General features: G+C 47.9%; 10 protein-coding genes across 10 annotated transcripts; 2 read left to right on the top strand and 8 right to left on the bottom strand.

Moving 5' to 3' along the window:
- Positions 1-2: 2 nt before the first annotated feature.
- HD556DRAFT_1374512 (Alpha/Beta hydrolase protein) lies at positions 3-3,260 on the bottom strand. Its single transcript, XM_041303053.1, has 7 exons — positions 3,037-3,260; positions 2,630-2,966; positions 2,300-2,578; positions 1,264-2,247; positions 1,010-1,213; positions 758-955; positions 3-701 (listed from the first exon to the last, which is right to left on the bottom strand). Exons 2-7 carry the CDS (start codon positions 2,772-2,774, stop codon positions 286-288), a joined length of 2,226 nt encoding a protein of 741 aa, XP_041159954.1. The 5' UTR covers positions 2,775-2,966; positions 3,037-3,260; the 3' UTR covers positions 3-285.
- Positions 3,218-4,565, top strand: HD556DRAFT_511412 (uncharacterized protein). The gene is made up of 5 exons (XM_041310825.1): positions 3,218-3,690; positions 3,743-3,916; positions 3,975-4,191; positions 4,292-4,372; positions 4,453-4,565. Exons 1-5 carry the CDS (start codon positions 3,252-3,254, stop codon positions 4,514-4,516), a joined length of 975 nt encoding a protein of 324 aa, XP_041159953.1. The 5' UTR covers positions 3,218-3,251; the 3' UTR covers positions 4,517-4,565.
- Positions 4,554-6,509, bottom strand: HD556DRAFT_1374500 (Scramblase-domain-containing protein). Its single transcript, XM_041303052.1, has 9 exons — positions 5,998-6,509; positions 5,881-5,939; positions 5,682-5,821; positions 5,470-5,627; positions 5,232-5,412; positions 5,159-5,174; positions 4,993-5,090; positions 4,909-4,927; positions 4,554-4,860 (listed from the first exon to the last, which is right to left on the bottom strand). Exons 1-9 carry the CDS (start codon positions 6,348-6,350, stop codon positions 4,778-4,780), a joined length of 1,107 nt encoding a protein of 368 aa, XP_041159952.1. The 5' UTR covers positions 6,351-6,509; the 3' UTR covers positions 4,554-4,777.
- Positions 6,510-7,768: 1,259 nt separating this feature from the next.
- HD556DRAFT_1374493 (chaperonin 10-like protein) lies at positions 7,769-9,463 on the bottom strand. Its single transcript, XM_041303051.1, has 8 exons — positions 9,280-9,463; positions 9,162-9,228; positions 9,094-9,105; positions 8,980-9,035; positions 8,823-8,924; positions 8,667-8,770; positions 8,126-8,606; positions 7,769-8,073 (listed from the first exon to the last, which is right to left on the bottom strand). Exons 1-8 carry the CDS (start codon positions 9,316-9,318, stop codon positions 7,900-7,902), a joined length of 1,035 nt encoding a protein of 344 aa, XP_041159951.1. The 5' UTR covers positions 9,319-9,463; the 3' UTR covers positions 7,769-7,899.
- A 1,713-nt stretch (positions 9,464-11,176) lies between these two features.
- Positions 11,177-11,931, bottom strand: HD556DRAFT_1374488 (uncharacterized protein). The gene has a single exon (XM_041303050.1). It carries the CDS (start codon positions 11,900-11,902, stop codon positions 11,372-11,374), a length of 531 nt encoding a protein of 176 aa, XP_041159950.1. The 5' UTR covers positions 11,903-11,931; the 3' UTR covers positions 11,177-11,371.
- On the bottom strand, positions 11,755-13,174 carry HD556DRAFT_511422 (uncharacterized protein). Its single transcript, XM_041310826.1, has one exon. The coding sequence runs from the start codon at positions 13,070-13,072 to the stop codon at positions 12,005-12,007; it is 1,068 nt and encodes a 355-aa protein (XP_041159949.1). The 5' UTR covers positions 13,073-13,174; the 3' UTR covers positions 11,755-12,004.
- Positions 13,175-13,475: 301 nt separating this feature from the next.
- Positions 13,476-13,902, bottom strand: HD556DRAFT_1200571 (uncharacterized protein; the record flags this gene model as incomplete). Its single annotated transcript, XM_041296377.1, has 2 exons — positions 13,476-13,742; positions 13,795-13,902. Coding segments are annotated over 2 exons (375 nt in total), but the record flags the coding sequence as incomplete, so codon positions are not given.
- Positions 13,903-14,821: 919 nt separating this feature from the next.
- Positions 14,822-15,915, bottom strand: HD556DRAFT_1237933 (Alpha/Beta hydrolase protein; the record flags this gene model as incomplete). Its single annotated transcript, XM_041297937.1, has 5 exons — positions 14,822-15,210; positions 15,261-15,401; positions 15,460-15,482; positions 15,535-15,623; positions 15,685-15,915. 5 exons carry the CDS (start codon positions 15,913-15,915, stop codon positions 14,822-14,824), a joined length of 873 nt encoding a protein of 290 aa, XP_041159947.1.
- Positions 15,916-17,644: 1,729 nt separating this feature from the next.
- HD556DRAFT_1374472 (uncharacterized protein) lies at positions 17,645-19,221 on the bottom strand. Its single transcript, XM_041303049.1, has 6 exons — positions 19,060-19,221; positions 18,870-19,002; positions 18,529-18,809; positions 18,385-18,463; positions 18,005-18,333; positions 17,645-17,951 (listed from the first exon to the last, which is right to left on the bottom strand). The coding sequence occupies exons 2-6, from the start codon at positions 18,937-18,939 to the stop codon at positions 17,832-17,834; spliced, it is 879 nt and encodes a 292-aa protein (XP_041159946.1). The 5' UTR covers positions 18,940-19,002; positions 19,060-19,221; the 3' UTR covers positions 17,645-17,831.
- Positions 19,222-20,500: 1,279 nt separating this feature from the next.
- Positions 20,501-21,353, top strand: HD556DRAFT_1374463 (uncharacterized protein; the record flags this gene model as incomplete). The annotated part of the gene is made up of 6 exons (XM_041303048.1): positions 20,501-20,523; positions 20,580-20,858; positions 20,907-20,985; positions 21,042-21,089; positions 21,141-21,239; positions 21,294-21,353. The coding sequence occupies exons 2-6, from the start codon at positions 20,701-20,703 to the stop codon at positions 21,351-21,353; spliced, it is 444 nt and encodes a 147-aa protein (XP_041159945.1). The 5' UTR covers positions 20,501-20,523; positions 20,580-20,700.
- Between the last annotated feature and the right edge of the window lie 418 nt (positions 21,354-21,771).

The raw sequence follows: 21,771 nt of genomic DNA, 5'->3' as shown, positions 1-21,771 counted from the left end.
TTGTGGCTTTCATGACAATTTCGATGTTTAGAGCACTTCTAGTTTTGCTAACCGCCCAGGAGTACCTCGACGCATCACTTCGCCCAGATGCTCTGGTGCGCAGAAAAATAAGAAACATATCTCGAGGTTGGGTGAATATAACACTGCCGGTACGAACTAATACTATATACAGAATGGAGTGAACACGCGAGGCACTTTCCAGCCTGAACACTACGCAAACATATCCTCCTTGCTCACGTCCCGCATCTCACACACATAACAGCAGCATTCAAATCCTCCACATCATCAGTCAACTGGGTTTTGCCCCAGATTCTTAAACCAATCCCTCCCAGCCTCCAACGAAACCCTTGCCGCCTCAATACCATTGAGTAAATGCATCTCCCCCTTAAACCACAACATTTCCACTCTCCTTTCCCTGCCCTTGAGCGCATGATAAAATCTCAACCCCTGTGCCGGTCCCACACGCAAGTCGTCTTCTCCAATCAACAACAATACAGGCGCGCGTACATTATCGACGTGCGCGATAGGCGACGCTTCGAACATTTGTTGGAATGTAGCGGGTGTCATGAGCGAGTCCGGGGTAAACTGGAGCCCGAATTCAGTGTAGGCGCAGTCGGGGATGTCGGACGCTAGTTCGCTAAAACTGGTTATGGGGTTGCGCATCACTGCTGCGTTAAATAGCGTTGGGTATTGGCCGATCACTGTGTATGTCAGTGTCAGTGGGAAAAAGAGGTTTGTTTTTGAAATGGAGTCTTACGGTGCGCGGCAATGAAACCACCGTAGCTTGCACCTTGGACGACTTGTTGTCCGTGCTCTGAGATGCCCAGCCGGATGAGGTCGTTGACACTCTCTACGACGTCTTGTACTTCCATTGTTCCACAGTGCCCGACAAGTTTTTGGATGTACTTTTCGCCGAATCCCATGGAACCGGTATAGTTGGGAAGGGAAATTGTATCTGCGAGTATGCTTGCTCTAAGTGGCCAGTAGGCGCGAAGTCAAAAAGACTTACATCCTTCCAAGGCTAGTGCAGCAGTAGCTGGGGAGAATGATGTTGTCGTTGATGTATGTGGTCCTCCATGTGGAATGGTAACGCAGATGGGTTTTGGGCCAGGTCTTGTGGAAGCTTCCTTCGACTGAATTACAATAGTCTCTGTTGGAGGACGCGCGCCAATGGGTATGATCGATGCAGTGAGATCACGGAGTGCGTTCTCAGCTGAAAAGCATGATTAGACTTGGCAAGAATCCAAATTGACTAGAACTTGCTTGCGAAAGATATCATTGGCTTATCTAGAGCTTTCCAATCGAGGTTGTCGTGTTCATCAAAGTATCCTAGTAACACTTCGTGTGGGGTAGTAGGCGTGCTCCTTGAACAGATGAAGTGCGCCTTATCGTCTGTAGCATGTAAATCCCAATTATACAAAGGTTCGCCATCTCGCATTTTTGTCTCGTCTGAAATTGCTCCTGATTCTGTATCAATGAAGAGGATCGTCGCACGAGAGCGCCATAAGGAGTGAAGTACGATGTATGTATGGTCTCCGCGACGTAAAAACGGGCTGGAGGGCATGTTATAATTGGGATATAGACCTGGAAAATGGTTTTCGGGGGTAGGCTCCATTACGGTATCCACGAGGACCTTGTTGGTACCTGTAGTTAGATCACGAGATTCCAGAGACACGCAAGATGCGTGGGGACCGCCGACAGGATTCGAGAACCAGAAGAGTTTAGTAGGTGTCTGATTGTTATCATATAATACACGAGGTGAACGACAGGACCGTTCCGACGGTGTCAGCTTCAATGCATTGCATGGCATTTTAGCACCAAAAGGTGTCCCCTGCACGGTCGCTGACTCGGGGAGTTTAATCTCCCATATACCCATGGGGCGATTAAAGCACCATTTAATCCCCAGTAGTCGACCGTCTTTGGTGTGTTCGTATCCACTGGCGTAGATGATATCTTCTGTCGCAAAAGTAGCTTGGCCAAACAGGACGGGCGCTTGGGTAGGCTGTGCCAGCGAAAGGGCAACGAGCAACATATCTTGCTTAGTAGCCTTGGTGAAGGCTGTGGACCTTGTCCAGCGGAATAGAAAAATAGTCGGTGCTTTCTTGCCGCGAGATAGTTCGCCGAAGTGCGGAGTGTATCTGAATTTGGGATAAGGATCGTCTGAAGCATTATCATCGCCGATGATTGCTTCGGCGGTATATAGAAGGGATGTTTCCGATGGGGAGAAGGAGAGCGATGATGTGAAATCTGACGTCCAATTTGCAAGTATTCAAGGACATTCGCAGGTTATTTAACTCACCATCTGTATGGAAAGCATCGTGGTACTTTGTGACATCCAAGGAAGCCTCTATCTGGATGCCGGCCCAGATTTCGACGAAACGTTTCGTACTTGTGCCATCAGCAACCTCTCGGAGGACAGCCTGGCGAGACTTGGAAGGAGATGTTCTAAATGCCTTAACTTCGGAGGAATCATGGGATGTTGTCTGATGATCAGAACCGATGCCCCCAGGGAAAGTTTTGGTGAGGGATCGTGTGATATTACGCTCATGATCGCGAATGGTGTAAGTGACGCGTGGAACTGTTCGGGTGTCTGTTATCAATTTCTGGCTATATTGACTAGTAGACGCACCATCGGAGCCAACGAAATCAGCAGACACAGGAAGGGGTAACTCTGCTAATTCCGTGTAAAACGTTGATGGACCAGTGTGCTGAAGTAAGGACATGTCAATAGTGATAGTTGTATGGGTTTCGCAGATATCTATAACACCTTTCATGAGCTGAGAGGCTTGACACGTATCCGTTGCCACCTAAAGAACTTCAAATTAGGGACGCTCAAAGTTAGGTGCGTACGTCGCACACGACCCCCGCATGGGAAGGAAGAAGGACAGCGTAATCGCTATACCCGAGATTACCTGGACCAATGACTTGATCTGGAAGTTACTGCACAAGTTACCCTATATGCGAAGCTGGAGATAACATTGTTGTGAATCCAATGGTGACAGCCAGTCAATGTAATGTTGAACTCATTTCACTCACAACAAAGTATCACAATAGAGTATTACGAACGAATTCCGCATTCCTCGCAACACAAACGTTGAACACGCTTGTCGTTCGTTCTTGTTGGCCTCCAGGAACTAATACGGATCATGGTGAGTGCGTAGGGAAGGATCTCCGAGTCGTTCCATATTACGTATATATTCGGCCCCGGTGATCCGTTACCCCCTATTTCAATCTTCTTACCACCAACATCAATGGCTACCCTCGTTGATGTGAAAGTCGCTGATGACAGCAGTACACCTCCTTCGTATCACAAAGTCTTAGCAAGACCCATTCAATGCGATCAATCATCTATATTTTCCTTTGGTCTCATGAAGAAGAAACGTGCAGCTGTTCTATCCCGCATCCGTGACATCGTCTTAGCCCCTGACTACATCCCTTGTTTTGTGGTTCCAAAAGTCATTGCCTGCGCTGCCACTCTCCCAGTTACCGAGTTCTCCAAAATCCTGACACAACTCAATATCGAAGGCCACACAGCACCGTATTGGGCAATTGTGAACAATCGGCCACATGCTCTTTGGGCATTTATCAAGTTCATTTCCGGCACGAGTCCCTCTGTTTCTTCCGACTTGCGCATTGCTTGCATGATAACCAACGACCATTCAATGTTTAAGGAGCTCAATTTTGGAAACTGTAAGTAGTACACAGCAATGTCCACCGGAGAAACCACTGATTTGGATACTAGTTAGTGAAGACAGGCGTTCGAGATGCATTTTAGGACGTCTACCAGATGAAATCCAGGTACACACACGCGACAAACCCATCAAGCAGTTCGATGTTGTTTTTCGAATCAAGATGTTCCAGAAACGCCTGCGCACTGCTACTGACAAAATTCTGCGCTTCGAATTTGTCGCAGGGGGTGTGTGGTCCAAGTCTCTCGCTTTGTTCCTTCATTGATCTGATGGTATCCCTTGCAGGACGCATATGGTGGTTTAGCTTCTACATACCAGAGCCTAGCTATGGATCATGCCGCACCGCTCTTGGTCTCAGTCAGCATAGCTATCAAGCGCGTTTTAACGCTGTACTTTTGATCGAGGCACATAGCCGGAAACCTGGTCGTGCAGCCCCACCTGAAGCGCTGAAAATTCCATTATCATTAACAGATACAAATTGTCTGGCCCTTGTACCCTGGCAGTAGGTTGAATTTGTTGTGACTCCATGGATTCTGGTGTGCTGATTGTCTGATGTTCACAATGAACTTCATTCCTTGTGCTTCCGTCGATGTCTACAATAGATCCCCCGAGGGCATTGAATTCGAGCCTCCAAAAATGACTTGGAACATATGGGATGAGGTGGGCGATTGGGTATTGTACAAGTAAGTTTGTTTATCAATCGAGGAGGCATTTCGCACTTCTCCTTAATCACTCGAACTGACTTGTCATTGTGCTGTTGTAGCAATACGGAATATGTAGATGACGAGGGCACTTTAAATGCGAAGCTGCAGATGACATTGTTATGAATCCAACTAGTCGATGTAATGGAGTTCACTTCACTCAAAAAAAGCATGTATTAAGGCTACAACTGAGTACTACGAACGATTTGCAAGAATTTCGCATTCATCGCAACAGAAACGTTGAGCACGCTTGTCGCTCGTTCTTGTTAGCTCCAGAACCAAGACAGAACATGGTGAGTGCGTAGGGAAGGGTGCTGAACTGAATTACTGTAATTCCCTCGATACTTGTTCTATGATAAAGCAATGCAATAAAGCGACCGAATACCTTCATTCCCCCGAACTCCACAACATCGGGAACCCCAATCCATGACCCTCCGAATGTCTCGAGAAATAATCATAATCGATGTTAACTGCCAGAAATCAGTATCCAACTCGATCAAAATACTCGAGCTACTGACCTGCTGCCGCAAGCACGAGCTGTAGCGGCGTAAAAGAAAAGAATCAGAAAAATGACAATGATAAAACAACCAAGATATATTTACCGCACGCTCGTCAAGAGTGAGATTCCTGATCACCGTGGGCCGCTCCGGCGCCTCGGATCCGTCTTGGTGCGTGGCGTCAAAAGTCACGAAATATTGTCCTATCAACCGCAACACGTCCCCATCACATCAGTAAGATTGGCATCTCAGGACATGGCATATTCAGAACCTGTATCAGTGAAAATCTGCGAAACCGTTGAGCTCCTGAACGATATTGAGAAGGACATGGGCATCTAACTTACCTCTCTTCCAAAGCCGCGGAATGCCCTGTTGACAGACGCAATGGGTGTCCCACGCGCATCAAGCATGTTAAAGTGCCACGCCCAGAGCCCCTCATCGATCTTTGCGAATTGGGTGAATGAATCTATCGGAGGCTCAGGCTGGGGCTCGGAGGCGGTAGAAAGAATGCGCCTAGGCTGATCACTACGACACAAGTCTCGGGAGTCGGTACTGACAAAACAAAGGGATGCGTTGCATTACCGAAGAAAGAGATGGTATCGTCTTCGCCAAAGATGCCATTCCTGTTGGACTTCTGCGAAGGTATCTAGAACAGGTTCTCCTTCTGGTGTATACTCGTGAAGGTTTTTTAATCGTTGAACGAACATGCGTGAGTTTATCCAGGCGAATGGACGGCGAATCTGCGGGATTGGATGAATTTATTATGACTGGGGAGGGAGTGCTATGGACCGCACCCAGAGAATAGGTGATCCGTGGAGGTCCATGACTAGAGCACGAAATGGACGATGGGTGCGGAAGATCTGTCTGGCAAACATCGACAGAACACCTCGTGGCTCTTCAGCAATGTAACCAAGCGGTTCACCAGCTTCGTTCGCTAATCGAGAACAAACGTTGATGATGTATAATGGACAATAAGACCCAAGCATCACGTACAAATAGTATATCGATTCGACTGTTCAAAGCCCATGAATATGCTCAGCATTTCAAGCTTCCTGCAATCATCAAAAATTAGTCGAACGGTCATCTATGTGGTTCAGTAAGAAAACACACCTTGTAATCACCAACGTATTATTATTCAGCAGCAGATGCTTCAAACCTTCCTCCGGGTTACTGGAGGGCGTTCTCTGACTCGCATCCCAAAGCTGCGAATCATCCGCAGAGGACCGTGATTCGTATGTAAATCGAAATGACGCAGAATCATATGTCTCATCCTGAGCGGACGACACGGTTCCTTGGGTGGGTTTGCGTCCTGAACTCGGAGCCCTTCCAAAACCGGTCCTTCGGTTAGGAAATCGAGAAAGGGCATAACCTCGCTGAAAAGATGGTGTATGGTGGAGGAGAGCGATGCATAGGTTTGAGTTAGTGAGCCCTCTACGACCTGTCGAGGCTAGTAGTCCAATCATTCGGATGCGACGGTTTACCAGCTGAATGAGTTCATGGTTTGAAAGCGCTATGTAGCTGAACGCGTAGTGCCTTGCCGCACTGCCGCAGGCCTCGCAATACTCGCTGACTAATAACCGTGACTTTTAATTTACGCGCCCTCCTTCGTTCGGTTTTACTTACTACCCTCTCCAGCACTAGTAGGACTCTTCGGTGGTGGATCACTCACACCATTGCATGGTTATTGGTGCACTCAAATATCACTTCATGGCGCTCTCCCGGATTGGTCATTGAGATCTGAGACTGCAATTCTTCAGAGTGTCGGTGCCCAGCCTGGATAGTCCAAGTTTCTCAATGAGGAACTTCCTTGTTTCTCGGCGACCTCCTCAATAGCAAATTGACCTCAAATAACAATTGCCATGGTATGGATTCTCGGGCGTAGAGGGGGGGCGCATACAAGTCGGCCATGACTCACAAGATACCTTGGACCCGAGTCAACGACCTTGATCTGGATTCTGATCCTTTTTCTTCCTCTTCGTTCGTTCTTACTTCTATCACCCACCATCGGCTTCCATCACCGCGTGGGAGTAGAAAACCATGTACTACAGCACCGAGCAAAATTCAAATTGCATCCATTCCAGGCAGGAACACCGATCTACCAGTTACGAGGCGCATTCGTATGATATCCCGCCGCGGGTCAAGACCCGGATACTCAATGTTCAATCGCCCTCGGTTTTTTTTGCTCCCTTTTCAGAACAGTAGTGACACACGCAAGCCCTGGAGCAACCCCATCGTATTATACAACTGTCGTGCATCATGCATGATTCAGAATCTATGGGATACTCATCACACAAGTATTCCGTCCAATCGCACGTTGACTTTTAATAGACAGCCCGCTGGATCATAATCACGACGATAAAGTCCAAGAAGCAATCAAACTGACAAACAACGGAGGATGGATGTTTCCAAGTAATCTTGGGTAGTGAGTGAACTGCTGGATGACTTGTACCATCGTCTTGTTGTTCACCCACTACCCAAACATCAACTGCGTGGCGTTTGATTCTTCCAAGCTATGTAGAAGGAGCTGGGACTTTATTTTTTCTCGTGAGTCCTTGGTCAGTAGCGAATCGAGCTCGGACTGACGATCGCGAGTACTTGATTCTATCAAGATAGCGAGCGGGGGCTGAAAATGGGTCTCACGCCTTGGACCTCCATCGACTTTCATCTTCGTCTTGCTTCTATCACCCGCCACCGGACAACAAGGCGCATTCGTATCATAGAATAGGCACGGGGCGACATGCTGATTCTATCATACGCATGCGGCTCACTCAGTATTCAGCGCTCTGTCTCTTTTTGATGTGTTATAGCAGTTGTGTCGTTTACAGAGTCGAAGGCATCGTGTCGTGTCGCCATAATATGTGAATTGGGAGTCGCACGTTGACTTGACGACACAGAGATGGGCATCATATACGGTGTCGAATTGCGATAAGATACAGATAAAGGATAAAGTACAAGGTATTACTTGTTGCAGGTGCGCCGTGACGATGAAGGGCGCAGGATACGGATCTGTGCTCATGGCCTGATCGCAATCTTCACTGCTTTTCTGCTATTCATCTTGTCCAAGGCCAATTGGTAATCCTCGAGCTTGAACACATCCGTCACCATTCCCTTGACTTTGACCTTTCCGCTATCGAGGTATGCGACTGCTCGTGGGAAGCAGTATGTCTGCGAGAAGGAACCGATGATCTGGATAGGCGCATCATCAGCATCATATCGAAGTTATAAATAAGAAACTCACAGTTATCTCATCCCCGAAGATCTTGGACGGGGGCCAATGAACGAGCGCCTTATTCTCATACACCCCATAAATCATCAACGTCCCACCCCTCCTCACATATCCAATCGACATATCGGCAATCTTTTCCACGCCAGTAGCCTCTACCACGACATCGAAGCCATATGGATTATCTTCTTTGAGTTTCTGCCACTGTGCATCGGGATTCTGGCGATCTAATTCGATGTATTCATCACCAGCGTCGAGTTCGCGGGCGATGTCCATCTTGATGCCTTTGTTGGCGGCGATGACGACACGGGAGGCGCCGTTAAGCTTGAGGAGCTGAGCGAGGATGAGTCCGGTGGGTCCTGCGCCGAGGAGGAGGACTTCAATGCCGACGGGTGGGTTGAGTTTGTCGAGGCCGTGGATTGCGCATGCGGCTGGTTCCAAGAGGGTTGATTCTTCGTCTGTGAGGTTCTTGATCTTGTATAGCTTCTTTTGATGGCTGAGATATGAAATTAGAATTTGGAATGAGAATCGCGTGGAAATGATGGGCTGTGCTTACTATACGATGTATTCGGCGAAGCCACCATCGAGAGTGACGCCTCTGGCGTTGAAGTTCTCACAGAGGAGGGAATTGCCGCGTCTGCAGTAGAAGCAGTTGTCGCACTGATATTTTTATAGTGTAAGGAGATTGTTTCAGGTGTGGAGTGAGACTTACGGTTAGGCCTACGTCAGCAACACAGCGGTCGCCGATCTCGAAGCCTGTGACGTCCTTTCCCATTTCGACGATTTTTCCTATAGCTTCGTGACCCGGGATGAGCTGGGAGTGATAAGCTTAATAGGGAGTGACGTCATTGACGATAAGGGGGACTGACCGGGAATGTGGATATGAATTCCCCGTCGTGAATGTGTCCGTCTGTGCCGCATACACCTATGCAGAAGATATGGTTACGGTGGGTTCGAGAGGGTGTGGTGTGGATACTACTGACCGCAACATGATACTAGGGTTTTTGGTGATTAGGAAGTGAGTATTATTGTTAAGGTGGTGAAAAGGTACCTTTCAAGAGTACATCGTTGTCACCGACTTTGGGTATTGGGACTTGCTTAATCTCAAAGTCTTGTGGCTGTCGCTAGGTTAGACGATGGTGAGGGTAACGGTAGTGGAGGATGGGTACCTTGTTGTACCACAGAGCTCTCATGGTACCTTCAGGCATTGCGAGTAAGTGTAGTGAGATTTAGAAGGGGAAGAATGATTTTTTTGATTAAGAGTATCCAAGCTGGCTTTTATCCCCAGAGTTCTGCTATTGGATTTGATCAATATCGGTGACCAATGATTTGTTATTGGTAATCTTAGGTTAGGGTTGGGTTCACTCTGCTCGATACCCCTAGGACTCCAATTCGAGGCATAACTCACTCGCACATGGAGCTCCTTTAGCTCTTGGTGGAGCTCTTCGTTATCATTTTCGGATCAACTCTCGCTCCCCTAAGTTCAAAGTTTCGCACGCCACATTCCTCAGATAGACACAGTACTCATGTGCGCAGAACGAGCGCCTCTTGCTCGCTAAGCCCTCCCCCGGATCTTCTTGGGCCGGTGCACTCTGCATCCTCCTTGCTCTACCCCAAACCGCCGAAGAGCTTTGCCTGCTTGAATATATTCGCAAACTGAAAAGCGAGGTTCCGTATGGACGTCGTGATGTGCGAGGACGGCTGCGCGCACTAGGGCCCAGTCCACGATTCGGGTCGTAATATGGCTTTTGGTCAACATAGACCTATATAACTCGTGTCATGATATCATACATATTCTGGAACCTTCAATACAATTCTCATACCCAAAATAAAACAGATAACGCGGCCTCGCAACCCAACCATTCTCTCAGACAACCCGGCCTCCCTCTGCATCCTACTCGTACACTCATGCCCCGCACTGTAACCCTCTTAGCATTCCCCTCCCCAACTTCAAGACCCTTCACAAACCCGGCTGAAGCCACCCACAGCACAAGCCTGTCCACAAAACGGATTGGAAGCGTCCTTGGCGCGGTACGCCAGTTGTGCAGGGTCATGCGTTTCCATGCATGTCTCGAACGATGTGGGGGGATTCCGAGGGTGAGGCAGGGTTTTGGGAGTGTCTACGAGTGTGCATGAAGTAGCTAGATGGGTCGGGTACTTACCGCAATCTACGTCAAATGTCCTCCAAGACTGAGTCATATTGTCTATACCCCATTCCACAATCATCCATTCACCCAAGGATGAGGAAGGTGGTCGTGTGGTATGGAGATGAAGAAGCCTGCGTTTGTTGTCCCATCTTCGTCTTCCTGTGCATATTGATGAAGGGATGTAACCGGGGCTGCCGGGCGCAGAACCTCACCAGTGACAGTGTCTAGTTTTGTCCCCGTGGAACAACTCCCCTCCACCAGTCAACATTTACATGCTGGTCTCGGGAATATCTGCATCTCATGCCTGTTGTTCCTCACGCCCGACATGAGTCTACTAAGCTAGAGAGGACTGATGATTCAATATCGGTTTCGTTCAGGTCTTGATACTTCGCGCTTCCGTACATGCACTGTCCAATGACTTCCACTCTAACACAACATAACCGTCATAATTAAGGGACTAATAATTGTTGATCAAAGTTCTCGAGCATGTTGCTGGCTGCAGTCCTCAACTCCGTCACAGCAATAGTGATTCCCTCTCCCTTCTCTAAACCTTGTATCTCCGGTCCCATCTCCTGCTCTAGATGTTCGAGAAAATCATCCACATTTCGAATGAACCGCTCGAGATCAGATTTTGAAGCAATCTGCATATACTTCTTTGTGCCATCCACAAGAACAAGAAAGTGCTCGAAACAGCGTGTGTTGTAAAAATCATCTGGAATACGGTTCCACGCGCTTCTCATCACGTCCCACCACTGCTGCTCTGTGACAGAACTGAGTGATGTAACCGACGTCTGTTTAGGTGCGATCCTAAGGAGGATACCAGCTATGTAAAAGGCATGCGTGCTGTAGCCGGCATCGCAGTATACTGGAATCATGCTAATGCACCGATCTATGTGGCGATCGCCAGACAAATGGGGGTGCCAGTTAGAATTCCTTGCGAGGGCGAGGACCAGCTCGACATAGCACAAGTCGCGACCATAATCGAAAAAGTTGTCAGGATCATCATTGGCGGGTGTTGTACCTGGGTGCGGATAAAGCACCGACAAAATAGCAAGGGATAGCTTGGTCAAAACCATGTCCCGTAGCCCTGCATCATCAATGGTATCGATCGAGGCTATTTCTTCTCGTGCACCGTAAGTAGCGCGAAGAGCGGCATGGCGTAAATGGTCAGGCATGTTACTGTCCATGCAGGCGATGAGCTTTTCGATGAATAGATGTTGTTTAGCTGGACTGCAGCACACCCCCATACTACCCAGTAGCAAAAGGATGTCATATGCCGCTTCATAATCGTCGGAATAGATGAAGTCGAAGTAGTCCACCACCCAGTCGAAGTCTTCTGGCGAGTGCGATTCGCCTCTCCAGCAAGACTGTTTATCCCACACCTGGGCAGGGTCCCGAAGAACATTGGCAGCAGCCAACGTGAATCGCAGGACCTTTCGCAGAGCTGCCAATGAAACTGAGGCATTTTTTTGTTCGGATGACCTCCCTCGTAAATAAACCTTCCTGCACACGTCAAGGTCCCGCAATGTGTGTAATGAAGGACGATCGTAACGTCCAGCAAGCTCAAGGATGCGATAGATAATCTCGAGAAGGTTCTGTACCCGGCGTGCGACCCCTGTGCTATCTTTGTCGAGCTCGCCTCCATCCCATGCCCAGAGAGCCTTTTGGAACTGCACTAAAAGGGACTTCTTGAGTCGAGGCAGAGCAGAACTACGCAATTTCTTTGTTAATCATGGCAGAAAAACTGCTAAATGAGTCGATAGCACCTTTTATCAATCCGAACTATGTCTTTCTTGTCAACCTGAGTCCCGACCATGACGCAAGCAAGAAGAGTGCAATTGGCTACGATTTGATTCGACGGAGAGATTGGAGATAATAGCAATTTTGATATCACAGTTATCCCGAGGTCTTCTATGCCTTTAGTCACTTGCCCAGTAACAAAGTGATAAGGAAGAAGATGGGACAATTGTTTAGGGACGGTGTCAGGGCAAGCCTCTGACCAAAAAATATGGAATGGATATCTATTGCAACCTGGACGGGAAAGATTCATAGTCGTGTCAAACACCGTGCCGTTGACTGTGCGTACGCTCGCCATCAAAATATCATCAAACACGGTATGGTCTGGTCTCCCGCGGACAATACAATTGCTACGACCAGGATATTCCTGGAGAACACATCCATAGTATAGATGAGTTAAAGCCATTGTGCATGCCGATGCGCTTCTGAATGTCGACGCAACTCGTAAAAATATCAAACAGCTGATGCAGTATGTCAGAAACGTCAAGATCCAGGGGCCATTCGACCTGCGGAACAAGCCTGGCAGCAGCGAGAAATACTTCAGGATCCGTAGATGTCTCGAGTAGCCAGATAACGCTCGTCGCTTCGAGATGGCCGCTGGGTATGTCCGGGAGGTCGAGGGTAAGGGTGCCATCATTCTCCGCCAAAACATCCAGACCCTGGTTGAATGGTTGTGCTTCTGGGTCCACAACCTCTGTCGAAGAGTGCGGAACCAAAGAACGCAGCCCTTTGTTAAGCGCAGTGAAGAACAGCTGAAGGGAACTTCGTGCGAATACGCCAGTGGCACGAATAGGGCCTGTAGAGTGAGATGAGCATTGGGTATCTGTGAAAGAGTAGATAAGAACGTAACCTGCCAGTGCTTCGGAAAATCGGGCCCAGCTTGATCTGAGGGTAGCAAGCAATGGTTGCAGCACGCCTGACAAGAAACGGTCAAAATATGAGTATATGTAAGAAAACGTGCCTCACCGTCCGTTGACGTCGCGAGCCGCTGCAAATGCCTGGAGGCTGGTTCGAACATCGAGCGCAGAACTCCTGCAATATTGATTTAGACTGAAAATGATAACCATCAAAACTATAAAAATAGCCTTACTGTCGATGCGCAACATACGCAGCACCATCGACATTGGCGTCTGGAATGGACAGGCCGGAGATATCAAACATGCCATCACTGTCAGCGAATAGAACAGAAATCCGAAGACCGTCGTGGAAATGATCACCCAGGCTATGCTGGGGTGCTCGTACCACATGTTGGCGCCGAGGGCAATTCCAAAGAGAAGAAGGGAGATCTGAAGCAAGACCGGAAAGGATTGCACGACGGCATCAAAATACCATGTGACGAGGCCGTCGAACTTTTCTTGTCTGCGTTTGCCTCGTTCTTCCTGCGAGCCGCGACCATATCTGTTCGACTTGTAGTACCCGAGCCACTGCTTTCCCAGTACGGCCCCGAATGCTGCTAGCAAGCTCATGGATAAGCTTGCGTATACGACCATTTGGATTCTCAGAGTCGACTCGGACGGCGACCACGTAGATGCTGGTTCTTTGGGAGTGGTGCCCGCCTGAGCGAGGTTGCCGAGTCCGATCTGCACGAGTTGCTTCAAAAGCGCATTCGTGGTGTCGCTGGGGTCAGGACTGAGATTGGACTCCATCGCGACGATGAAAGACGTGCTGACAGCGGAGAAAAGACCAGACTGATCAAATATCAATCTCACAATACGTGAAAGATAAGCACGCCAAACTTACGAAGATCAAGACGATGTCCATGTCAGTAGTGTATCGCTCGAGGAACTCGCCATCGTGTTCCTCTGCGACTCTTTTGTACACCCCCCAGAAACGAGACCGATTGTCCTTGCCAATCTTCGACGCAATGGTCGAGTCCTGGAGAACATCCAATACTTGCCTCATGATATTTGCTCTGCGTATACAGTGTGGTCAGTTGCAATCACTCGGCTCATTTGTCACTCACAATTCGTTGAGACTCGGATTTGGCTGGTCCTTCTCCGCCACGATATTTTCTGTCTGGCTGAGACAATTCATGAGCTTGTTTAAAATACAAATCACCATTGATAGGAACTTACGGAGCTAAATTGTCGTCCAATGCAGCCTTGAAAGCATTTTCCTGTTCGTGAGGTTCTGATGACTGAGAGGGCCCAGTGTTCGGGCTGCAGTTCTGGTGAGGAGTTGCACACAAACATCAGGGAAGAGTCACTTACATCACTGATCGTAACTCCATCGCTGAAAATCCGCTACTTTCCTGTTATACGGGTGCCAGATCCCAGGAAACCGCAACTTACTCTGAATCCTGCGGGAGTCCTGGATTATCCTGTTCTGGGGCAGGCTGCTCGTTGGTATGGGCGCGCTGGTCCTCATCACCGTCAGTGCTTGATGCCTTTGACATGAAAATGTGATAGCTATAAGTATTTGGACCCGACGTTGAAGCCAGTGGAATTGGGAAAAGCCTGAGCGCACAGAGATAAGCGGTGGGTATACAAATACCTTCGGCGTCAACAATGTCATACACGTGTTCATGGTGTGAAACCCGTCGAAGAGCACCTGGTATGCCACCTACTAGACTGGAAAGCACAGTTTCGCCGGTTTGGAATACGGATGGCAGTCGTGACGCGTGATGAAGTGATTGCACACTACTAGCTAGGACGTAATCAACCGTAATGTGGTTTTCGGTCAGTGTCTACTATATATAATTACAAACATATTCCGAATCATAATACATCCTTTAATAAAACTCTCGTCCCAAAAATCAGACAAACCCTCACAACCTCAACCACTCCCTCACAAATAACCCAGCCTCCCTCCGCATCCCACTCGTACATTCATGCCCCGCCCCCTCCTCCACCACAACCCTCTTAACACCCCCCTCTCCAACTTCAAGACCCTCCACAAACTCGGCCGATGCCACCCACGGCACAAGTTTATCCTCCTTCCCCGAAAGCACCAACACCTTCTTCCCGAAAAACGGATTGGAAGCGTCTTTTGCGCGGTACGCCAGTTGTGCAGGGTCGTGCCTTTTTACGTATGTCATAAAGGAAGTGGGGAAGTAAGGTGGGGAGATGGGGATGTTTGAGGATTGGGCGCGTTGATAGATTAGTTTCGTGTAGTCGGGACAGCCGATTATGGGGATTCCCAGGGTGAGGCGGGGCTCTAAGGGATTGTGAGTGTGGATGAAGTTGCTAGATGAGCTGGGTACGTACCTCTAGAAAGCGCAATCCACGTCGAATGACCTCCAAGACTCACACCGCCTATACCCCATTCCACAATCGTTCGCTCACCCGAGGGATAGAGGGAGGAAGGAAGGTGATCGATTAAGAAGGACACGTCTTGTGCTGTACCGGCTTCGTGTGGGGTCAGATTCACGATTCACGTTTAGTACCGGTTGTAGCCTGGACATACTTTGGATGGTATACATGTCTACCCTGCATTCGAATGAGGGGACATTATCAGCTTTATGAATAGACAGCAACGTACGCATGATGATCATTATTCTCGGCCGGTTCTTTGCTCCACGCGAAATTTCGCTGCTTGCTCACGAGTCTCGGCCCGTGGTTCCTGTGATCCTTTTCCCCCACCCACCATCATCATTTCTTCCCTACGAAGACGAAGCAAAGAATGACTCACAAAAGTGACGACAATAAGATCTTTCTTCCTCTCTCCCCCGCCCAATCCATAACTCTCAGCAAAAATAACTTTAACAGCATTGATTATGTATTCATCTTGTGCGCTTCCGAAGCGGCCGTGGAGGAAGAAGAGCACGTGGATGGGGTGTGTGGAGCTAGTGGTTGAGGTTGGGTGGGAGTAAACGTCGACGAGGAGACCACCGATTGGGAGGGTTTGTTTAGTGGGCTCCATTGTGGGTGCGAGAGACTAGTGTGGTATGATGATGGGAAGGACTCAGTATATCTAACATATATAAGCTGCCCAACTCGCTGGGCACCTGATCAGTCGCTGTCATGTGCGCGTTGATATTAATATCAGTGTCTCGAAGCCAGCGTTCTGATGACATAGACTCACATTACGCCAGCGGGGTCCAACTTAGGCTTGTGATTATCAAGATTTAAACTTTCTCAGGCACCCTGAATAGATAGTTCCTCGTCACGCGTAGAGTCGTCGCGCATTAATGCATTATGGGTGATGAACAGGCTTAAAGCTAACCCTCGAGTAAGTGGACCAATGCCGCTGGAAACCAACCCTTCAAATAGAGTATTCACGGATAACATGTCGACATTCGAGCTCTTCCAAAACGAAATCGATCGGCCTTACAACAAACCAATCTCCTGGCCCGTGTGCCTTACTAGTCACTCGAAATTTGAGAGACGACGAGATAACCGAACTACACATACACTCCGAGAAACGACCCTCCACACTAAAGTCTTGCTCATCATGTCAATGTTTCAACGTTGTATCGATTATCAGGCATTCTTGATTAATCTTGATTCTTGCCATGCATAACCTATAATTCACGTCAAAATATTCGAATCAGGTTTTCACTGAAGCAATTTAATATCGATCAGGAGGATTTCAAATACTTTGCGTCCACCCCACCAAGCTACTCAGAGCATTTAGTCCGAAACTGATAAATTGGGGAGAGCAGAGTCTGATGGATCATGCAGTACGTCCCTTCACCTGTACCTGCCCATATTAGCCCTCTTACAACCTATACAGAGTCCTGCGTATCACCTTACATATCCCAGCCCAGCACATAGTCACGGGTATGCTTCAAGGTATTTAAGCCACCGCCGCCGCCCTGATCCCCATCATGCTGTGAGTTCTGTCAATGAGCAGGGATGGACCATCGCAGCTTCTGAGCCAAATTCATTATGTGATAGGGACGGAACAGTTAGTTTCAGTGTCACATTGTGCTCGACTCGTCCTCGACTTTGATCTCCAACTCTATTTTCGAGGCCGGGCTGCTGCCAGCGTGGTACGTATGGGCAAGTTGTGCTTGGGTCTTTACGAACGTGCTGATAACATCGCCAAGAGGCAAGCGGTCAGCGCTCGGAGCCTGCTGCACGTGGTGTGTGTAACTCTAACAAGGAGGTAGGCGTAGGCATGTTTTTTTTATAGAAGTGGCGTGTTCCTAGTCTGCATAGACTTCAATATGCCCATGAACCTAGTTGCGCCAACCCGACGTCCTATGAGTACGTTGTTTACTGTCGTTGTTGATAGAAATCTCATTTTGTTAACTAGCAGGTTGATGTTTGTCAATCATTCACTGATCTCTTCCAGGCGATTAATGTTTGACGTCGCACAATGCAAGGATGACTCAAAGATTTTAGAGGTTATGTTGAGGGCGACAATCATGTCGATCACACGTTTCCGTGGTTGGATTTCTCAGAATTACTAGGCGAACAACTCGTGCAGCTCAGAGCAAGCTTCGGGGTCGCGGGCACACATGCGGATAGACTCACGTTTGGCCTGGCACCCAAATTGGCATCGTTCCTCTTGATTTTCATACTGCGATGACGCATCAACTATCTCGAGCTAGTCTTTAGACCATGTAATCCCATTGCTAGACGTACAGCATGAAATATGCCCTTCGTTCTCGGGCTGAACATATCATGATACCAAGACTACTAGTTATCGAGTGTTTTTTAATTCGCTAAACTAGTAGTAATGAAGTATGTGTGAGTAATACCGTTAAACGACAACGTGGAACATATTTTGCAAACAATGTGATTCGAATGATAAATCTTTGGCGGGGACGTGGTACCATATGCCCGAGCCCTACTATTACAGATTCTTTTACTGTACTAATAGTACTGCTGCTAGAATGAGTTGTGAGGGTCCTGAGGGAAGGTTGCATGTTGAGTGATGTTACATGCTGTGTCTTTTGACCATGCAACGCCTGAAGCAACCCTTAAAATAATGAGCTGGGGTGTCAAAACCTAGTAAATCGTCAGTGCAGGACAGTTCAATGTAGTAGTGCAAACGAACGTACCATGAAGGCTGCCCAGATTATTTCTATCCCCATCGCACATGGGGCACCTTGGATATAGGTGGCAAGGGAGATGATTCCCAGAATTGTGAAAGGGAGGGTAGACTCCACCAAAATTGCCACAATGCCCGTGTAAATATTCCTCTGTTCGTCGTTAAGAAAAGATCGTACTCTACGATAAAAGTATAGCAGCCGGGAAATGATCAATGCAGTCACGGTGATGTTAAAGCTGACAGTTAGCGCGATCCATGAAATGGCGAATTGTGCGGGAAGGCCCCGCCATAGATTTGACATGGGCATGGCACTCTCAATCACCATCATGACAGCCATAGCTGCACAGAGAAATGGTTAGTTTGGCGCAAGACGTACAGCACAGCACGTACTGGTAGATCCCAGGTAGATAATTCCAGGGATGACAATTACTGGTAATCTTGACCCCCAAATGATGTAACAGCGATAAAGCTTTCAAGATGTATATATGAGCATTGGAGTGCCGAGCTCAATAACAATATATGTTGTAAACTCACCAAGAGTCCATCTGTCATCATATTTGCGAGACACATTGCCGCTGTGGCAAAGGCATTGTACCAAGCGGCCATATTTGCAGCAAAAAATGCAGGGGGGCCACCAGGGTTGTTTCGCCTTTCTATCCACATGAGTTCGCAGAAGGTGATATTACCTGCGGTACTGATTGTCAAAAGAAGCAAAAGAAAGCCTCCAAAATATATGTAGAATATTCTGTGCTGCACTTGCTTGCTTGAGGTCATAAGCAGGTAGGTAGAGTAGGCATATAGGAATAAATTTCCTCCTTTGCGTACGAGGTGTCCACTGTCAACAAGAGACTATTACTCATATGATAGAAATTCACCATAAACAGCTGTGGAAATCATATTTCCAACATACAGAGCACGTTCCGTAGCGAGTTCGGTGGACGTCATGAGGGACACAGAAAAGGGCACTGTAGGTTGGTTGTCACTAGGACTATCAGCGTTTTAGCCGCACTAATACATAAAACAACGATAGTTATAGGATCACGGCTGAGCACATTTCTGACTCACTCGGACAGAACCCAGGCTGATACGGTCATTCGAAATTGCTAGACTGGTGACCAGTCTAATCAATTGTGACTAGTACTTAGTAGGGACGCCCCCACGGCGAAGCTGAAAAGACCGGTAGATCCGTAGATAACCGTGACATGATGGTCATTGATTGCATTAGCAAGACGGAGCCTGCGGAAGTTTCCGGCACCACACGTCCAGCTGATTCTTTTCTCCTTCTTCGCCACCCATCCCCTCGACGACTCCCTTCCGCTCTTTCTCGCTCCGGACTTCGTTATTTTACTCCCACACACCTCTCCCTTAGTATTCTGTTACAGACATTAGTTTCATTCATCTGCATTCAAGTACATACTAAGCAATACAAATTCTGGTTTTCGGATCATTAAGCATATGTTCCAACTTCCTGCCCTTTCCATTCGTGGCACGTCCGAATTCGCGACCAGTTGTCCACTCCGAGCTACGCTCAGACCAGCCCAACCACCACAAGGTCGTGTCATCGAAGTCGCAGCAAGCCTACTAGCGCAGACGAAGCTGGACCACGCATTCACGTTTGATTTACGTTAACATGTCTATTCCGAGTCTCACTGAACTATGCACAGCCCATCATGTCATTCGTCCTTCAAGTTGCTGCGACCCGACTCAATACAATCATTATTTTGTGTTCCAAGTTAGCTCACAACTGGATCTCTTGCAGACTACAGTACGACAACCACGAGCCCAAAGCAGCGAGCAGTTGATTTACTCTCTACAGTTTCTGCACTGGACAACCTACGAGTCCCTACTTACTCCAGCCAGAGATTGCATCTCTGACTCGGAGGCCTGACATCATTGATAAAGTTCTGCAGCCTGTTGTCTGCCTTATCTCTTTCAATCATACTCTCGGACTCAATGATTTTCACCGGACCAATCAGACCTTAGATTTGGTATCTGACTGTTTCACCATCATGCGATATTTGCGTGGCGCTTTGATGATGTCGAAACTTAATGCCAGATTTGGTATATACTAGTGCCCATGTGCCCGAGGGTTCTAAGTCTATTGTGAGAACGTTCACCGATCAATAACTTTCCGTGCAACTTGATGGCATACTACTAGGGTGAATGTTTTTCACCGGACTAATCGGATTTAGTATCTGGCTGATGACCATCACATCACATGGCGTTTTGAAGGTGTTGTGCCAATGCCCATGTGCCCGGTCGAGAGTCTGAGACAGAGAGTGTTTAGGCTTGGATGAGTACGCCTATAAGTGTGACACCTTCAAGGAAACAAGGCTATGTCGGTGTACCAAATGGATCGTCACTGGAAATTTTGTCCAAGTTTCAATTGAACACATAAGAACGATCATGATGATAAAGATCCCGTACTAAGATGATTAATAGTTTTTAGTACGTGGAATTATCTTTCAATTGTGCCACATACCATGAACAACTTTCCGTACAAACTGGCTATCGTTAACCAGTTAACAGGTATCCAACCTATCTATCATCACCGTTGCTTGCCACATAGCTCAAGGATGCCACAGAATCTCAGTTAGACGAGTCGGTCGGATGTGTGTCAGAGGTTATGTCGATTGTAAGATAGCCTTCAAACTATCGACAGCGTAGTCGTGATGCTCTTCCAATCCAGCTCCATCTCTTGACGCCATGACTGGTGGAAATAAGAGTCTCGAGGGGCCATTGTTCCGCGCGATGATCAGGGCCTGCCTGCTAGCCGGAAGAGTATACACCGCAATAGTTATTAGTACAGGCGCCATTGCTGGATTAGCTCTCTGGTTTCCTCCAGGGAAAGCTCTTTGGCAAAAGTCAGTTGCAATCTTTGCTGGTTACTTAACCTGGCTCACCATCAGAAGCGATGCACAGAAGAATCTTGGCTTCAACCAGTTCTTGGAGTCTCTGTCACCCAAGACTAGAGAATGGTGGATTAACACTGTAAGTTAGTACCGATTCTCGCTGTTCTTGCTGTTGATGTCTCTGTCATGTCACAGTATGGTTCTGCACTGGCCCCGTTTATCAAGACGGCTCTGTCTCCTCATGTGCGTCCAATCCTGTCATCCAAATTTTTCTTCTAATTAGTCACTTTCTAGACTGTCGAGAGCTCCTGGTATCTGAATTGTATTTGTGTGGATCCGAAGTATCAACGCCAAGGAATCGCCACAAACCTGATCAAAATGGTGGAACAGCAGGTGCGGTGTTCCTACTCTGTTTGCTATATATGCATGATTTCGTCCTATCTGCAGGCAATGACGACCTCCATCCTTGCGCTCTGCACGGATACCGATGTCAATGTGCGTGATTAAAGGGGTTGCTAAAAACTCGCTCATCGCACCACAGGTTGCGGTATACAAGGCGCTCCACTTTCAATACAAGGGAGAAGCGCCTCTACCAACTCCAGACAATGAATGTATCGATGTACATTGTTTCACTAAGCCTGGCGGGCGTTGAATGTATTGGCAGGCGGTCTTATACCTACCGGCGAATGTTCTCGAGTGTACTTTTTACGTCTACATCAATCTTCGCTAACCATAGATAGAAGAAGGCTCAGAACCATCAGTTGTTAGAGGCCGCGCAGAAGACGGTTTTGAAAATGAGAAATGAATGCCCTTGAGAGGACACTGAACAGAACGGACTCGTGAGTTTTCTATGTAAGTTCAGTAACGAATGTGGTATCACATGGAAGGGACGGACTGAGCGGAAATTTGAACGAGGGTAGCGAAT

Source organism: Suillus plorans, assembly GCF_016647745.1.
Source record: "Suillus plorans strain S12 chromosome Unknown HD556scaffold_30, whole genome shotgun sequence".
Classification (NCBI taxonomy): domain Eukaryota; kingdom Fungi; phylum Basidiomycota; class Agaricomycetes; order Boletales; family Suillaceae; genus Suillus; species Suillus plorans.
Note: the sequence above shows the minus strand (reverse complement) of the source record. Positions and strands in the feature narration are given on the sequence as shown.

Coding starts and splice junctions, on each gene's coding strand:
- HD556DRAFT_1374500 (XM_041303052.1), bottom strand. CDS start 6,350: ATGATTGGACTACTAGCCTCGACAGGTCGTAGAGGGCTCACTAACTCA. Junction 5,940..5,997: donor AATACGTTGGTGATTACAAG/GTGTGTTTTCTT, acceptor TGATGATTGCAG/GAAGCTTGAAATGCTGAGCA. Junction 5,822..5,880: donor GTCGAATCGATATACTATTT/GTACGTGATGCT, acceptor GTTCTCGATTAG/CGAACGAAGCTGGTGAACCG.
- HD556DRAFT_1374512 (XM_041303053.1), bottom strand. CDS start 2,774: ATGAAAGGTGTTATAGATATCTGCGAAACCCATACAACTATCACTATT. Junction 2,579..2,629: donor TGATTTCGTTGGCTCCGATG/GTGCGTCTACTA, acceptor ACACCCGAACAG/TTCCACGCGTCACTTACACC. Junction 2,248..2,299: donor CGATGCTTTCCATACAGATG/GTGAGTTAAATA, acceptor ATTGGACGTCAG/ATTTCACATCATCGCTCTCC.
- HD556DRAFT_1374488 (XM_041303050.1), bottom strand. CDS start 11,902: ATGGAGGCGAGCTCGACAAAGATAGCACAGGGGTCGCACGCCGGGTAC.
- HD556DRAFT_1374472 (XM_041303049.1), bottom strand. CDS start 18,939: ATGACGTCCACCGAACTCGCTACGGAACGTGCTCTGTATGTTGGAAAT. Junction 18,810..18,869: donor GATTTCCACAGCTGTTTATG/GTGAATTTCTAT, acceptor TCGTACGCAAAG/GAGGAAATTTATTCCTATAT. Junction 17,952..18,004: donor TAATCTGGGCAGCCTTCATG/GTACGTTCGTTT, acceptor ACGATTTACTAG/GTTTTGACACCCCAGCTCAT.
- HD556DRAFT_511412 (XM_041310825.1), top strand. CDS start 3,252: ATGGCTACCCTCGTTGATGTGAAAGTCGCTGATGACAGCAGTACACCT. Junction 3,691..3,742: donor GGAGCTCAATTTTGGAAACT/GTAAGTAGTACA, acceptor TTTGGATACTAG/TTAGTGAAGACAGGCGTTCG. Junction 4,373..4,452: donor GGCGATTGGGTATTGTACAA/GTAAGTTTGTTT, acceptor GTGCTGTTGTAG/CAATACGGAATATGTAGATG.
- HD556DRAFT_1374493 (XM_041303051.1), bottom strand. CDS start 9,318: ATGCCTGAAGGTACCATGAGAGCTCTGTGGTACAACAAG. Junction 8,771..8,822: donor TTGCTGACGTAGGCCTAACC/GTAAGTCTCACT, acceptor TAAAAATATCAG/TGCGACAACTGCTTCTACTG. Junction 8,074..8,125: donor TCTTCGGGGATGAGATAACT/GTGAGTTTCTTA, acceptor GCGCCTATCCAG/ATCATCGGTTCCTTCTCGCA.
- HD556DRAFT_511422 (XM_041310826.1), bottom strand. CDS start 13,072: ATGTTCGAACCAGCCTCCAGGCATTTGCAGCGGCTCGCGACGTCAACG.